At 37.7% G+C, this 18,495-nt stretch overlaps 1 protein-coding gene across 1 annotated transcript; it reads left to right on the plus strand.

Moving 5' to 3' along the window:
• The first annotated feature begins 707 nt into the window (after nt 1-707).
• On the plus strand, nt 708-18,371 carry LOC135710394 (phenoloxidase-activating factor 2). The gene is made up of 5 exons (XM_065232960.1): nt 708-781; nt 1,168-1,331; nt 1,421-1,554; nt 17,328-17,493; nt 17,558-18,371. The coding sequence occupies exons 2-5, from the start codon at nt 1,176-1,178 to the stop codon at nt 18,347-18,349; spliced, it is 1,248 nt and encodes a 415-aa protein (XP_065089032.1). The 5' UTR covers nt 708-781; nt 1,168-1,175; the 3' UTR covers nt 18,350-18,371.
• The last annotated feature ends 124 nt before the right edge of the window (nt 18,372-18,495 follow it).

An 18,495-nucleotide genomic window follows, 5' to 3' on the forward strand; every position in this document is an offset into this window, starting at 1 on the left:
TAATCGAAAGAAGAGCAACCACCACAAACACAAAGCATATGCTCTTGATAGGAAGCATATTTCTTTCTTGATGAAGCCGATCCATCGCTTCACTGGGCAAACGAAAACATTGATTCGATTAATCGTTTCAACTGTACCGATAACAATTTACGCTGAATAGTTTTTGAGGTCCCTCGAACCTCGCCCCGAACTGCTTCTTATTCGATTACATCTTATGCAATATAAATAATTATTTCTGCCAACGATCATGACTTGGCTGATTAAATTTAAAAATACAACGTTATTCAAGTTTGAAACACCTGGAGACAATTTTTTCAAGGAACAAATAGCAAGCACTAAAATAAGAACATAAGTAATTTTCCATTTATTCTTCTGGATCGTCCAGCTTGGGATTCCCGGCGTTGCTCACCACTCTGCGATGAACCGGTTGTAGTGTTCAGCTGATTTGTTATTTTTCATTCGTTCGGCGTATGTACCTGTTTTCTTATTCGTTGACCTTGGGGATCATCCGAGAATCGTATTAAAGTAATGAAAAATGAGTTCTTATATTTTTGGAATGTTCACAGGTACATAAAATTAGGGTCCTGGCAAGCTAATCTTTTATTGCACTACAGAGCAGAATGTTACTTTGTTTTCGGTTGACCCCTATCAACGCCAATCGGACAACGTTCGTTCATTTCGGTCGATTTTAGCCTCTCGCCTCAGTTCACTGTCGGCCTCGGAAGAGTGCAGTTTGAAAACGTATTTGTGGTTAATCTGTTCTCTTGACCGTTTAAATAATGTGAGTGTTTTTTTCCTTTTGTTTGTTATAACAATTTGATGTTAAAAAAAAACAACCCCAAATTGATTTTTCTAATGAGCTGGGAATTTTTAATGCCTGTTGATCCGTGTGATCCAAAGGCTTACATGCTATCGATTTAATCATGTTATTTGCAAATTTATCTGTAAAATTAAACGATTATTGAAACTGGGCCGAGTTCTTTCTAGTTAAACTTTATCGCAATCGTTGGAGGTCACAGTCCCTGACATTATTGAATAACCCAACTTGATTGCGAACCTTCCTTGGCCAATCAGAGAGCGTGGTGCTTGTTTCCGCTTCAACAGAAACGTTTTGTTCGTTGAACCATTCAAGGACGTCTGTTTAAGGATTTTCCTTTCGTCTTGCAGAGCTCTAAATGAAGGTGGCATTGGTGGTAGCTGCAATCGCCGTTGCGGTTGCAACGGCCCAACAGTCGATTGACAAAGTCTATTTCCCAGAAAATGAAACATCAATTCTGGACTTTGCCAACCGAGCTAGCATCGATGAAGTGGTCACACCAGATCCGTTGGGGGTAGGTTACATTATACAGTTCGTTTTCTGACAATATTACCGGTTTATAGACTTCTTACTATATTTTTTATTCTTCTCCAATCGAACTAGCCAAATTCGCCTACACTCTCTCCGATGACACTAATCACGGCTCAAGGAGAAAAATGTACCTGTGTGCCGTATTTTATGTGCAAACCCGAAGCCGAATTCGCTGACCAAAACAAGTTTAACGAGATAGATGTCAAGTAAGTATAAAAAGTGTAGAATCGAACTCTTAAGACGATAAAAAATCGACGGTATCGAATCTTTATGGGCAATTAAGAAACGCAGTATATTTTTCTACTTAACAATAGCGATTGCTAAAAAAATCAATGTGATTACGGCAATTGTATCCAAGTATCGGAACTAAACATTATGTTTGCTTTTGTCACCATTAGGGTGGGGCATCTTTACAACCCTCCGCTGCCTAGGGACCTATGAGGTTCTTAGAAATATATTACGTAAGCATAAACAACCCGGGTACAGGGGGAATAACAAATATCTTCTTACGTAAGTTAAAATGCTAAAACATGTTAAAATCTTATTCTGCTATCAGAGCATAATTTGAGATTGCTATGATATTTTGATATCACGAATTCAAGAGCTAATATTGATTCCGTAGCAAAATAAGCTATTAATATGTCAATAGGGGAAATGGCTCTAATGTTGGCCTATGGATCTAAGATTGGGCCCGTCACAACAAATCTGCTGTTTATCAATTTTATCTAGATTAACGCGTCATTGGGACGGTTCTAATGGATATTTTTGGTCGCTATTGAAAATTTCGCCGACTACTGAATTTATGTATGAACCCAAATTAGGGGTATTTAGGCCGACATTACATCCATTTCCCCTATATTGATTAACTCAAGCAAGCTTTATGAGAAATAATAGCAAAATGTGATATTAGTTAGCTATGATTTTTGCTATTGTTTAGATAAGGCAACAGGTAACTTTACTATTACTCAATTATTGTAGCATAGATTTTATGGCATTATAATGTGAGTGTGCGTGTGCTGTTGTCCAGTTGTGATTATGACGTACTTGTCTTTACGGAAACATGGCTCCGTGCAGATATTGATAGCTGTGAAATCTCGTCTGATTACGTTTTTTTCCGTTGTGATCGCAATGAATTGACCAGTTGCCATTTGCGGGGTGGTGGAGTGCTGATTGCGGTTAAGAACACACTGGAGTGTGAATCTGTTTCGATGGCTAACTGTAATGAACTAGAACAAATCGCAGTTTGCATAAAGTCACAACTTCGTTCGCTTTACGTAGTTGCTATCTATCTCCCACCTAATTCGAGTACCGAATTATATACTGCTCATGCTAATGCAGTGCAACTTGTTGCAGATCGTCTATCGGAGTCTGACATAATCTTGTCGGTTGGCGATTTCAACCTTCCTAATTTGCGATGGCATCTTGACGAGGACATTAATGGATTCATTCCTTCGAATGTATCTACTGATACTGAGTTGAACTTTACAGAAGCAATGTTTGCCAACGGGTTGAGACAGATTAATAGTTTCGTCAACACAAATGGCAGACTGCTGGACCTTGTTTTTACCAATCTACCGGAATATCTTGACCTGATTGCACCATCTTCTCCGCTGTTGCCTATAGATAACCATCACACACCAGTTATTTTACTACTTGACGAGAGTGACGCACCAACACTACTTGACGATCATGATCATTGTTTCAAATTTGACTATTCTGCATGCGACTTTGTCTTGTTGAACTCTACTTTTATTGATATTGAGTGGGAACGATTATCGAATAATGATACGGTAGATCAGATGCTATCAGCTTTTTACGAATCTCTCTCAGAAGTTATCAACCGTCATGTACCTCGAAAAAGACAAAAATCGATATCTGTTTTCAACCAACCGTGGTGGACTCCTGAGCTACGTAACCTTCGTAACAATGTACGTAAGATGCGCAACCGATATTTCCTTACAAAAACTGGGTCTGACAAAGCTAGACTCCGTGAGCTTGAGTTGGAGTACAAAGTCATTCTTTCTGCAACACATGAAAACTATTTGCTCAGTATTCAGTCAACCGTCAAGCAAAATCCTTCACGCTTCTGGGACTTCATCAAGAAACGGAAAGCTGGAAATGGAATCCCTGGCTCAGTCAACTTCGATGGAACTACTTCTCGGTCAAGCTCAGAAGCAGCCAATCTTTTTGCTACTTTCTTCGAGAGCGTGTTTAGTAAAGCATCACCCGTGCAACGTCAAAACTGTTTTGAACAGATACCGTCCCATAACATTAATCTACCGTGTATACAGTTTTCTCCAGACGAAGTACAGAAATTTCTCGATGAGCTTGATTCAAAGAAAGGACCCGGAACAGACAGCTTGCCTCCTGTGTTTTTGAAGAACTGCGCCGCTACGCTGGCGACGCCCATCGCTGCTGTTTTCAACCGTTCGCTCCAAGACAGAACGTTCCCAAATGCATGGAAAATGGCGTCCATAGTACCGATCCATAAATCCGGAAGCTACAAGTGTGTCACCAATTATCGAGGTGTATCCATACTTTGTAGTCTCAGTAAGGTATTTGAGAAACTGATCCACACCGTTTTGTACAGAGCTGCTGCACCGATCATCTCCAACAGTCAGCACGGCTTTATGAAGCATCGTTCAACAACATCGAACTTAATGTGTTATGTATCAGCGACATCCCGTAGCTTAGAATCGAAGCAACAAGTGGATTCGGTTTATGTTGATTTTGCGAAAGCGTTTGATACAGTACCGCACAATCTCATCGCTGCCAAAATGAACCACATTGGATTTCCGACATGGATCACTGAATGGCTCTATTCATACCTGTCTAATCGCAATGCTTTCGTGATGGTGAATTCCGCACGCTCCAGGACTTTCAACATACCATCTGGCGTACCACAAGGCAGTGTTCTCGGTCCTCTTATTTTTATCATTTATGTTAATGACCTGTGTGACATGCTCTCATCATCCAAACTTTCTTTTGCCGATGATCTAAAATTTTTCCGTGTGATTGTTTCTCCCACTGACTGTGTCGCGTTGCAAGAAGATATACATCGTGTGATAGTCTGGTGCGGTGACAACGGCATGCGCGTAAACAGCAAAAAGTGCAAAATAATATCCTTCACTCGCTGCAACAACGTTATTCACCATCAATATTACATGGGGCCGGATTCTCTAGAACGTGCAATTTCAATCTGTGATCTAGGCATTACGATCGATTCGAAGCTAAGGTTTAACGAACACATAAACATCGTAACTGCTAAAGCATATACTGTGCTTGGTTTTATTCGTCGTCATGCTTCTGGTTTCACCGATGTTTATTGTCTCAAGACGCTATTCTTCTCGCTGGTTCGCAGCATTTTAGAATATGCTTCCCCGGTTTGGTCTCCATTTTACGTTACGCATATCCTTGCGGTTGAAAGGATTCAGAAAAGTTTTATAAGGTTTGCATTGCGTCAGCTCCCCTGGAATGATCCAGTCAATCTTCCAAGTTATCCCGACCGATGCAAGCTGATTGATTTGGAATCCCTCTCTGCCAGGCGTCTCAAATTGCAACGACTGTTTATCTTTGACCTCATAACAGGAAACGTGGACTGTCCTGAACTTCTGGAACTGATTCCATGGAATACTCCACCTCGACGATTATGTAATTCCCCGTTGCTTGCAATTCCATTTCACAGAACGAACTTTGGATTCAATAATTGTTTTAATTCTTGTTTGCGTTCCTTTAATGATGTTTGTAGCGAGTTTGATTTTATTTTGACCAAACATGTGTTTAGTGCTAGAATAAGGCGTTTAGATTAAATTAGGTTTTAAGTAATGAGTCTGTACGACGTAGTCGAAGATGGTGATCAAATAAATAAATAAATAAAATAAATTATTTTTTAAATTTTACCTCATAAATCACTCAATTGCTATTAGAATGTTTGATGTTCTGGTCCCCAATTTCAATAATAGAACTTGCTTTTGATTTGATATACACACTATTTAAAGATTTGATGAAAAATCTTGCACCCCCTCCCCTCCTCCTCCATTGTGCAACATATTACTAAGACTGCTTGATGGGGGGGGGGGGGGGAGGAAAGGATTTGAAATCCAAAAAAAGTGCATACATAATTAATGAATGATCTCCAACAGCTTTTTCGGTTTGAGTTGACGTATGGACTGTTCTTCTTCTTCTTTTTCGCATTTCAAGCTTATTGCTTAGCGCATATTAGCTTATTGCGTGCTCTCAACTTAGTGTTCTACTAAATGCACTTCCACAGTTATTAATTGAGAGCTTTCGATGCCAATACCAATGCATGAATTTGTATATTGTGTGGCAAGCACAATGATACCATAGAGGTAACTCTAAGACTAGAAGGTCCCGAAATAACGTGCTCAACTTTTTGGCTCAGCTCTGGCACTCTCTTCGGTCCTAAGCTAATCGATTCACCCCTCGAAACAAAGGAAAAACCAATAACCTCTTATTTTATCTGTCAAACTTTCATAGCGAATCAAAACAAGCATTGCGTAGTACTAGAATTTCGACTAGAATGGGGTACGTTAATCGTTTGATTGAGACCAATAGGCTAGTCAAGTAGTGAGCCAATTTAAAATCGTTAGTTTCGTATTGATTTGTTGATGATACTCTATACCCTGGGAAGTCGAGAAAATTTCCAACCCGAAAGATTCCCTCGACCGGACCGCGGAATCGAACCCGCCGCCTCCGGCTTGGTAATACCGTGCCTTTACTTACTAGGCTATGAGGCCCCTAACGTAGGGACTGTGCCATGTTTGAATAGAATTTGTTGTAACCTGAAAATGTTCCCGTAAAATCCTGACATATTGATTGGTAAAATCGTGCAAAATGACTTTGTTGAAGACTGCATTTTGATCCAGCTTTTGAACAAAAAGTTAGCTATGCAGTAAGGACAAGGTAACTTTTCTCCGATTGTTAGAACACATGCTCAGTGATCTGGGCCCTAAAACAAATGCGATAGTCATTACATTTACATCATGTTGTATGGAACAATTACAGACTTTATTAAGTTTCAGTGCGTATGTGGATGATGTAAAAATATGTCATGTGCATTTGAAGAATTGGAACTCTTCACACATTCCATGAGAAAATATATCCGGTAAACTGATTAAGGTATACTGGGGCAAGCTGAAACTTTTTTTTTAAATCAAAGTTTATCTTTGAAAAACAATTTATTTATTTATTTATTTCGTCAACCAACGTAGACTAGCACATATTAGAATACAGTTTTGTTTTCTTAAATTTATTTATTTATTTCGTCAACTTTGCACAGAAGGTTAAAAGTATATTTTTTTCTTTAATAAAAACTAAGCAGAGTCAGCTTTCCTATTTTTTATGAGGTATAATGCCTTATGGAGTAAAAATATTGTTTTAGTTTATGCCGAGACATTGTAAAGTCAATGGTTTCGCAGTATTGATTGTAAGAGGCCATTATGCGGTTTAATGGCCCATATTTTGCATAATTTGTGCGATGATGTTTTAAGGCAAATAAATATCGATTTCGGAGTAGCCGAGTAGGTGCATGGAAATTTAATTTGATAAAAGTTCTGTAGAGTCAATGCGCTGCGAAACTATATCGTTTACAAATGAAACCATTGCATATTCACGACGCTCTTTTAATGTTTGTATGTTTATAAGCATGCAGTGTGCTTCATATGATGGAAGAGGAAATGATGTCCAACCTAATTTACTAAGAGCGTATAAATGAAATTGTTTTTGTACAGAATCTTTCTTCGTACGAGATTGAAAAAGTAGACCATACAATGCAGCAATATTCCAGAATTTATTGACCTCACATAGGCAATATATAGTGTTTTAATTGTGTATGGGTCCTGAAAGTTATAGCAAAAGCGCTTGATAAAGCCTAGATGTTAATTGATTTCCTAGTGCAATTGAAATATTTGAAGTTGTTCTTTTCCTGCTAAATGATATTAAGTTACATTTTTTTACATTCAATTCTAGTAGACTTTTTTTGCACCATATGTAGAATATGTGTATTTAATGCCGGAATATATTGATGTCTTCTTCATTTCTCATTCCCAAAAAGAGCTTCATATCGTCGGCATAAATAAGCAATTTAAGTTTTTTGAGATGGAAAGAAATGTTGTTTACGTATAGAATAAAAAGAAGAGGTCCCAAATGAGAGCCTTGGGGACGCCTGAAGTGACTTGAATTGTACTCGATTTCTTTCCGTTGAATTTAATTATTTGTTGGCGGTTATTTAAATATGATTTAAGCCTTTTTAGGAGCCCTGACTCAATTCCAATTTTTTGCTATTTAAAAAGTAGCATTGGTATGTCTATGCGGTCAAATGCCTTGTTAAGGTATGTATAGAGAGCTTCTACGTGGTTTCCATTATCCATTGCATTCAATGATTAGTCTATAAATTCAAGTAAATTTGTCGAGGTAGAGCGACCCTTGAAAAAGCCGTGTTGCATGTCAGTAATTCTATTTTTGATTTGGAGAAATAATTTTTTGTTGACAATTGCCTCGAAAAGTTTAGGAATGCAAGAGATAATGGCTATACCACGATAATTACGTACGTCAGATTTTCGGCCAGATTTAAAGATAGGCACTAGGAATGAGCTTTTCCGTGTTTTTGGGTTTTATTAAATACCATATACCTACCAGATGTTTTGCATTACATGTTTCGTGCAAGCGTCATCTATCATGAACAATTACTGAACGCAGAAACTATCACTTTTATAAGAATACAATTTTTTTCCTTGATTTGTTTTCCGTCGATCTTGTTTTCCGTACTGAGCACCAATGCTACCGACGCCAGGGAGGCAGCTTCCACACCTGGACCCTACCTATCGACCCATCAACTCATGAACCGGGGACCAACGGCTTCACTTCCCTTGATTCCCGTTATCAGAGATGGTGCCGAGTGAGATTGAACCCAGGCCGGCTGGGGTGAGAGGTAATCACGCTTACCACTACACCACCAGCGCCGCTATGAATACAATTATGGTCTGAATCATTTCACCTTACCCCATATAGTGCTCAAGAAACATTGCAAGTTTTATAGAGGTTTTAAAGATTGCTACAAGTCTAAATCATAGTCTACAGAACCCTTATAAAACCTAAATTGTTACTTGGGGTGGGTATCTCGTACCCACACTTCAGCATTCAGATTTGAGAATGACAGTTGAAATGATCATATTATAACCACAATAGGTTACAATACATGCTGTGTTTTCAGAAGTTTCATGAATAGAATAATATTTGAATTTCCGGATTTATATTTAAACAGCTTCTCTTACAGTTTTAGCTGCTGTACAGCTTACATAGCTAACTATTGCCATATATAGCTAAAAGTAGGCTTATTCAGCTAAATTGTTCATTGGCTTCGGTTAATGGCGAAAACATTATTTTCTATAGTTATGATAACTCATCCTCCCTTTTCTATTGTACAAATCAGAGCGGTTCGGAACAGTTTGGCGATTTTTCACAGTTTTCCTGTAATTTTCCACTGGTATTCTGTGTACCGAACGATCAGCTGTTGAGATTTCGGCAAAATTTATCAGAAATCTGTGAAATAATCTTAGTGTGTACATTAACACTCCGAATACGGTGGGTAAAATACTTTACGCCGACTACGAAGCCTCCGGAAAACGTGTAACAGCAAGTTTTACATAACTTAGCCATTTCTTGATAGTACCTCTAGAATTCCTAGGCCCTGTAGATTATTTTAATTGCAGAAATATTGAAAATAGGGTCGTCTATTTTTTTAAAGCGAAAAGAGTCGTTACACAATTTTTTAAAAGTTTGTTTATGGGTTTTGCAAGTGGCTTAAGATCCATAATTTAGATTAATGGGCAAAAATGTTCATAATTAGCCCGAATACAGTCATGGTTCCTATATATGGAACCTGGAGATAACCGAACCGCCCTCGAAAGAACCGGCACATCCGTAAAAGTGGTCTATCTATAAACCTAATCCTAGAGCTCACGGGTTTTTTTCGAAAACATTAGGAACTATGATATAAGAAAGAATTTGGGATCATGACATAAACATAGATCCGGATGGCCATCGGACCGTCCTCTGGAAGTTCCTGAACATCTGTTAAAGTGTTCAATCTATGATACTAATCCTAGAGCTCCACGGTTTTTTTTTCGAAAGCACTTGGAACTGTCATATATAAATTAATTAGGGATCATGACCAGTGCTGCAAAATCTCGACAGTACACGGTGATATTGACAATTCTGCTTTGGTCACTCATTTAAGTTAACAGTCATAGTCAAGGCAAACCATGTCAATTGTCAATGACAATGCTGTCAGTGACGAACATGTGTAGATTTTTAAATAAACTAAATTTGTAACGAAATTAAATGACTTGAGCAAAACAATTACATGGAGCCATTTTAGTGAACAAGCATCTACGTCCTGAACTACTTGGATAACAATAATGTGACACAGAATGTACTAAATTACACGATTTTTTACCAGGTGAATCTTTGTCATTGACGAAAAAACGAAGAGATTTTGACGAAGGTTTTTTTGAGGATCAAGTCTGTCAGTGACTATGTGACGAACAATTTTGTCAATTTCGCGCAAAAGTCTGTCAATGACAATGGCAAATCTCAGCACTGATCATGCCATAAACATGTACCTTGAAGGTCATGAGACCGTCCTCCGGAAAAACTGGAGCATACTTAAAAATGGTGAATCCATGAAACTGATCCTAAAACTGTGGAGCTCTATGATCAGTTTCATGGATTGACCACTTTTACAGATGTTTCGGATCTTCCTGAGCACGCCCCCATGGCCATCCGGGTCCGTGTTTATGACATGAACCCAAATCCTTTCTTATATCACACTTCCTAATGTTTTCGAAAACCGCGGAGCTCTAGGATCAGTTTCGTGGATTGACCAATTTTACGGATGTTCCGAAACTTCCGGATGACGGATCCATTTATAGAAACCATGACTGTATTCTGGCTACTTATGAACATTTGTGCCCATGAATCTAATTTATGGATCTTAGACCACTTGCAAAACCCATAAACACTCCTTTAAAAAAAAAAAAACTTTTAACGACTCTTTTCGCTTTTAAATAAAGTAAACGACCCTATTTTTCATCTTTTACAATCAAATTAATCTACAGACCCTAGAAATTCTAGAAGTACCACATTTTTTTGAAATTCATCAAGAAATAACTAAGTTATGCCATTGCAAACTTACCGTTACACGTTTTTAGGAGGCATCGTATTCGGAGTGTTAATGAGAAAATCAAATTAAAAAAAACACTACTACCATTGATCTCATACGTGAGTTTATATGTCTATGAGTTTTTCCTGCGAAAAATCACCGATGAGATTTCATGCTCAAAAATTCATTGCGTTATAATATGAAAACTAACACAATGTATAATCAAGCTATCAATTGTAATTTGAGTGGTTTTTGGCGTTGTGATCGTAAGTGCGTGAAGATGCACGAGATTCTCAAGCGTGATATTTGTTGCCAGATTCGCTTGCGAGTTTAAAATAAAACAGGTTTTCCCAAAACCTCTCACTCACACTCGCTTTCTTCACTCTTCAGGTTCATGCGGTTTGCTATATTGATTTAAACTGAGGGTGTTTGATTATAACACAGTTTGTTATAATTCTCAAATATTGCGAGCATTACCGTCGCCAGTTAGAAACTCTCCTTTAGTGAAAAACTAAGAAATTTCGAAACTCAATAAAAAAAAAAAGATAACGTTCACTTTTCTTCTCTTCCTATGCAAACATACTTTGTTAATATTCTGTTATAAATTCTTATTCTATCAAAATGTGTAAGAAAATGTGTTATAATTGTAAACTGCCTAGATAATTATTGTTCACACCATACACCTGAATCAAGATTTTAAGATCAGTTGATATTAATCACAGTCGTTAATATACTTATGTTACAATTTTGATATTCCTTTATAATTAGAATATAATTGTGCTTGCCACACAATAAATAAACTCATGCTATATCTGGAAGCACTGTTTCCTAAACTTGTAAAAGTATTTTACCAGAAAACTGATAAAATTCAAACAGTGCATTTCGACAGTTCAATTTGGAACATGTTTTGACAGACATCCAAACTTTTACTAGATGGCTATACTGTTTCCTACCCAGAACATCCGTGGAAATCATTCCTGGGAATTTTACAAATAATTACGTTTCCTGGCTCCTGGGTTTCAATTTCCCGATAATTTGTTAAGTTTACAGGCGAACATCGGAAAAACAGCTTTCATGTGAAGTTGAAGGAAACATCCAGAGTAAGACAAAAGCAGCGCCCGGATGACATTAGAAAAGAAAAAAATCCTGATGAAATATGAGAAACCATTAGGGGGAAGTTCGATTTCAATTTAAGAATGAATATTCGATGAGAATTGCATCCTGAGAAGCCAAAAAGACTGTTGAGAAAAGTAGATAATTAGAAAAAAACTTCACGAAGAAGTTGGAATATGCTTCTGGCGATACTTGATATTCCGTTCTGATTCATATTTCGATCACCTTCTTATTTCGGACACTTTATAATTATGTCTTGAAATACAAGAACAAGTGTGATATATTTTAATGTATACATTCAGGGTTATAAATTTTCGAGGCTCTAAAATGAACTCTAATTTTATTTCTTCCACTCAACGAGTTTAACGCATCATTTGAGTAACGCCTAGCTTAACTTTAAGCACGAAACGATAATGAAAAAGAAGCACACTTAGAACGAAAGGCTGGCTGTAGATCTTCTCGTCGTTGTTATGCTCACCCTTTTCAATGAAAGTATCGCCGATTTCCGAGTGAAACGAAACCTTATGGCTTTCAATCCCTTTCTCCGACACTCTGTCACGGCTCTTTCAATTTGTTAGATAAGCGTTATGTCCCGTTTTCTTTACTTTTATTGATACATTTGTGGATGGAAGATAAATTAAAAATATTACGTGTAACATTTAAGTGCTTGCAATTGCCATGGTGGCGCCACTGAAGCATTGAGCAAGCCACCACATTTCGAACTTATCAGTGATGCCAGTTCTTTTTCACGTCTAGTTAGTAGATGTCAGCTCTTGAAAATAATAAGTGATCAAGGCATCCCACTGGAGACACATACCACATCTGACGAATACATTACGTTGTACGATGTACACATAATTCGAGAACAAATCAATCATGTTGATGACTGTAATATTCTATCATTTTTTACCAGTTAATGATGTTCAATACTTCACCATGAATATCATTGACTGGTACATACTGCATTGACACATCTACATTAAGAAAGGACACCAATAAGTGATGCATTACCTCGTTTAAAAACTTGTTTCCAGCAAAAGAAAAAGCACAATAAACAAACAAAACAAATCCCTAAATAAAATCTTAGCTTCTGTAAATGTTTCCTACAGATCCGTATTTCTGTAGAATTCAATCAATTGATCGACGAAAAATTTCGTAGAATCGACATCACTGACTTCCATCTGTTTTGTTTTTATTCAACACAGCTGACGCGTTGACAGAACGAGGGAAAAGCAACTAGTGAAAAAGTAGCATGAACGAGGGATGGCCCTGTTGCAAAACAATGCTTGGGAATGTGGATGATAGATGGTGCTAGTGCAAAATACGCTTGACGATATTTTTTGAAAAATTTTCTTCTAAATGTTATGTCTGTGTGTCTGTGATATGGGTGTACAGGTATTTCATGATATAATTATAAAGTGCCCGATATATGATCCTCCCTCCCCTTGGCTAGTTTTTGCACCTTGCTGTTGGTGGGCGGACTTAATTTCATGCTTTATAGTGGAGTGTTGGAGACGGTAGGTTTATGGTCGGCGTTGCTGGCTCATGCCGCGATAGAATGGCGTCATGGGCAGGCAATGGGGATTACTAAGCTTCCCCTCTCTGATAAACCACTGCATGAGAGAACCAAAGATCTAGTCTAGCAGTGATAGTATCACACTTGTTACTCCTTTAATTGAGAGCCGCGTCGTAGTACGCTTACGTATAGGCACTGACGTTGGGTGTGATACTGGCGGGTTTTGCCGCAAATCACTCTTATTTTATTTATTTTCACGCAGAGAGATTTATTTGGGCTTGCAAGGGAATTATACTATTGAAATATTTCAGAAAGTGCCCAACGGTGCTCCTTCTATTTGCGTGACAAGCTTTCATTGTTGTTTTCATTGAAGTATTACTCAGGAAACAATGTTAAACGCCATGTTGGTACATGGTATTGTAACTAATCTTATATGTGCTTCATTTTGATTTGGGATAAGTGTTTGAACTATGGCTCGGGATTTCCACTGTGGCGTGCTTCTATTGTTACATATCCATACGTATTTTTGTGGTGCGACATAGTGGAAGCGTGTGAGCATAGTTGGAGCATATACCCTATATAATTTAAAAATCAGCTAGGAAACTAACTCCAAAGCGAAGAATTTTAGTCACTTCAAGGTGTCACTTGGGTCGAACAAAGATATAATAAATAGGTATAGGTCAAAATCAAAAGTACTTGAAACATGTTTAGTTTTAGATTACAAGCACAAGTGCAGGTACTTAATAAAGCATGGGTTATGTTTGCTTAGGTGAATTAGAGATTTCAATAATTTATTAAATTAGACTTATGAGATATCATAATCATCAAATGAACTTAAATAAAAAACTTCAGAAAGTCTAATGACATTAAGTAGATTAACAAAAGAATTAGGATGCGGGGGGTCCGCTTAGGGAGGCAACTTACCTTTAAAGTTGTAGAATAAATCTTCTTATTTAGTCTTGAACTTTAATAAGAAAACGCAAGCAGGCCAATAGCATTAAGCAGATTAACAAGGAGAGGAATAGTTTAGGAAATAAGTAAAAGTAGAGGTATGTGACAATTAATAACTTTTAAACTTTTGGAGGTATTGTATTCCCCTGAGTTTGTTGTACTCGATTACTATATTATTCTCTCAATACGCGAAATCTCTTATATATGCGGTTAAAGCATTTGAGTTAACTTATTTCTTAGTGTTCAAGTACGTACATTTGTTAACAGCAGTCAATGTTAATCTATGAACTAAACCCTACGTAAAATCGATCTTTCCTTATGTGGTATTGATGCATGTTTAACTTTTCGCGGCTGTCGGAATCAACGCGCCTAAGTCTACGGAGCTTACGCAGAAGTGATTCGCAATGCGGTAGAGCTCACCAAAAGTTTTTTTTAGCCTCTGTAGTATAGAATTTGTTCGATACGGTCGCGAAATCTTGAAATGATTGATACGTGCGGTAAAATAACTAAATTGAAACAAAGCTTAACAGTAAAATAAGTAGAATATTTAGGGAGGATACCAAAATTAATCAACTTGCCAACATAGGCTTTCACATTTATTTTGGTGGCACTCTTTAAATGATAATAAGCCTTTTTTCTCGCTTCGGTTGTCTCGCACGGCTTTCGGAATTCGCGCGGTTTTCGTAACTTACATAATTTAGATATTTCGTTCGAAACGGATTTACTTATTCAATCTGTTTACTACGTTGATGTATCTACGCGCACACGTCACAGCATTTTTTCTATAACTATCTTGCAACAATACATACGGAATCCAGTGTTCAAGCGGCCAACATAGGCTAGTCCTTCTGCTGTATTGTCAAAGATAGAAGCTAAATTTATTCAAATGGGTCAAGTCTTGAAAACTAAGCTGTCACGCGGCTCCAGCTTGATACCCAATAAAAAAAAAAGTTCCCGAAATATGATCCAGAACAGTTATACTTGTAGCAGACGTCGGAATAAATTACAAAAAAAAAAACTTCTGAAGAAGCTTCTGGTTAAATCAGAAGAAACTTTTAAGAAAAGTTGTAAGAAACTTTTGGAAGAATTTGTAAAAAAAAACTCGGAATTGGTCCAATGGTAGTGAAACAAAAAAATCCAGGAAAAGTCGGAAAATCGCAGTTTGTTACCAAAAGTTTAGCACTACTTTGGTATATGGGACCAATTTCCATTATACGCGTTAAAAACAATGAAGACAAACATCTAAATCCAACATTCATGCAACAAATTCTTTGCTCACTAGTTAAATTTCAAATGCTGAAAAAAAGCAAAAGTAGATTTGACGTAGGATAACGTGCTCGGTATCAATATTCGGTGACTGTGTTAGGGAAATCACTTCTTCCCATCACAAAAACTCCTCGTTTCCTGATGAAAAAAATACGCATTTTCGTGCACAAAACGCACAGAATTTTTGGTTAACAAAACCAAAATTGATTGGAGGAATGCTTGCTTAAAAAGTGACCTTAATTCAAAGTGTTTCTAGTTAATTAACAAGGTCATGTAATATTCGGTCATTGCGAGAATTTTTATGCACCACTTCAATGCTGTTACGCATTTGACCACAAACGTTTCGTTGCTGGGTACATTATCAAAGAGCTTTGTGGTGATGTGGCTGGCAGAAAGGCGAGCGAACGTTCAATGAAAATTAACTCTTAGAGCTATTAGTATGTTCAACGCGGATGAGCACTGTTCGACGATTCGATTTTGAAATCTGTGTTAGGGAAAGCGCTTTTTGCAGGCAATTGGTGATGATTTTGATCACCATTGCAATAGTTCGACATTTGTGTAATTTTCAATAGTGACCTATTAAAAATTCATGAAGTGTTCATTTTAGCAGATTCGTAGACACATTTCCAATCGATTCACTTGTTTAGAATTAAAATCCATCTGCCATTGACATAATTATGCAATGTAAATGCATATATCCTGAAATAACAAAGTAATATTCAATGCCATGAAGATGAAGAAGTGCTTTTTATTACAGTTTACGTCTAAGACCATCAGCATAAATGATATACATAAATGATAATTTGATTCGAAAGCATTCTTGTCTTTGCAGAATCTATTATATTTATCACAGCCAAACCCTGTGATCCTGCTCGCAAAGTAAATGCCATATAGTGCTTGCTATCGCAAAACAGTCGAATTTGAATAAGAATTCTGTTGGACATGGCACATGGACATGGACATACAAAGGATTATTTTTGAAGCATTACACCCTTAATAAATGATTTTTAAGAGATATGTATAGATAGTTCTTACAACAGACTCTATTGTGAACTAACATTCCAGAATTTTTTTTCGCACAAAATATTAATATGATAACTTTCTATGATTCATGCTTTGGCAGAAATGTTAAACAATTTAAAAAATAGCTAAGACAGAATTTACCCTATAAAAGCCTTCCGACGAACCATCACAGAATCTAGGTATTGCCTAGTTTGAGATCACCAGTTTTTACACATTGAGGATGATTGCTGGTCCCAAGCAACGTCTATTGGTTCTCTGTGTAATTACAGTTGGTCTGGCAATAACAGAGTAGCAACCGTGGGTGGTCAATCATGCTCATGCTCATGCTCATGCTATAGCAAAACAGTCGAATTTGAATAAGAATTACGTTGGACGTGGCACGGTTATGCGAATGGCGCTAATATACAAAGGATTATTATTGAAGCATTACACCCTTAATAAATGATTCTTAAGAGATTTGTATAGGCAGTTCTTACAACAGACTGTATTGTAAAGTAGCATTCCAGAATATTTTTTTCGCGCAAAATATTAATAGGAAAACTTTCTAGGCTTCATGCTTGGACGGAAATGTAAAAACAATAAAAAATGGCTAAGACAAATTTACACAATTATTTAAAAAGCCTTCCGACGACCCATTACAAAATTTGCATATGTATAGGATAAATTACGGCTTCGGCAATACCTTTACCTATTATCGTCGGGGAGGTTTCCTTTAGCTCTCATTTTTTGGCTAAACGATGGCTTGAAACATGATGTACACTCATGCTAAAAGTCAGTCCTTGAGACTTCATTCATCCCCTGCCGATAATAGGCAACGGTATTGCCGAAGCCGTCATTTACCCGATGTCGTGATTCCTTTCAGATTCTGTACATCTGTGTGAAATCTAGAATCTCCATTTCCTAAACACTTCCATGTTTATTCTCTTCAGCTACAATCCGGATAGCTGCCAAGATGTGCTGGATGTTTGCTGTCGCGCCGAAGATTCCCTCGTAGTCCCAATGAACAACACTCCTGGAGCGATCTCCTCTGTTAAACCTACTGGATGTGGTTTGCGAAACATTGGTGGCATTGATTTTACGCTTACAGGCAATTTCGTGAGTTTTTACTACCTGCTGCAGCTTTTCACTTTCAATCACTTCCTATGCTTGTATCTTTCAGAATAACGAAGCTGGATTCGGCGAGTTTCCGTGGACGGTTGCAGTCATTAAAACTTCTGATGGTTCTAGTCATTGTGGGGGTTCACTGATTCATCCAAATCTTGTGCTAACTGGCGCACATTGTGTTCAGGGGTACCGCAAGGGACAGCTGAAAATCCGAGCCGGCGAATGGGATAGTCAGACAACGAAAGAACGATTACCGTTCCAGGAAAGGATAGTTATTCGAGTTAACAGTCATCCGGACTTTAATCCTCGATCGTTGGCTTATGACGTAGCTGTCTTGGAACTAGAAAGTCCTATTACACTCGCTGATCACATCAATGTCGTGTGTCTGCCACCCAACAACTACGATACACGACGAACCGATTGTTTCGCTAGTGGCTGGGGAAAGAATCAGTTCGGAAAATCCGGACGGTATAGCGTAATTATGAAAAAGGTACCCCTTCCTATTGTCGATTCGTCAACTTGCGAAAGGCAACTGCAGGCAACCCGTCTAACGACTCGATTCAGATTGCACCAGACTTTCATTTGTGCTGGTGGTGAACAAGGTGTTGACACATGCGAAGGAGACGGTGGTGCTCCATTGGTCTGCCCGGTTGGTCCTGCCAATGAAAATCGATACACTCAGATGGGAATGGTTGCCTGGGGCATTGGTTGTCACGGAAAAGTTCCCGCAGTGTACTCCAATGTGATGAGATTCAGATCATGGATCGATAATGTCGTCCGGACGCTTGGTTTCGATACCTCTGTATACGACGCAAACCAGTCGCAGTTCTCGGTGCTGTTTGCTTAATTTTGATTGCTGATTTTGTATTTGAATAAACACACGATAATATTAGTATAAAACCTACGACGAGTTTTATTTAAATGTGAACACGTTTCTACGTCATTATAATGGAAGAAGATTAAGATTTGATTCTTTGCTTTATTGAATACCTA

This window comes from Ochlerotatus camptorhynchus, unplaced genomic scaffold (genome assembly GCF_037179485.1).
Source record: "Ochlerotatus camptorhynchus isolate MF236.1 unplaced genomic scaffold, CSIRO-AGI_Acam_v1.1 ptg000380l, whole genome shotgun sequence".
NCBI classification, from domain to species: Eukaryota; Metazoa; Arthropoda; class Insecta; order Diptera; family Culicidae; genus Ochlerotatus; species Ochlerotatus camptorhynchus.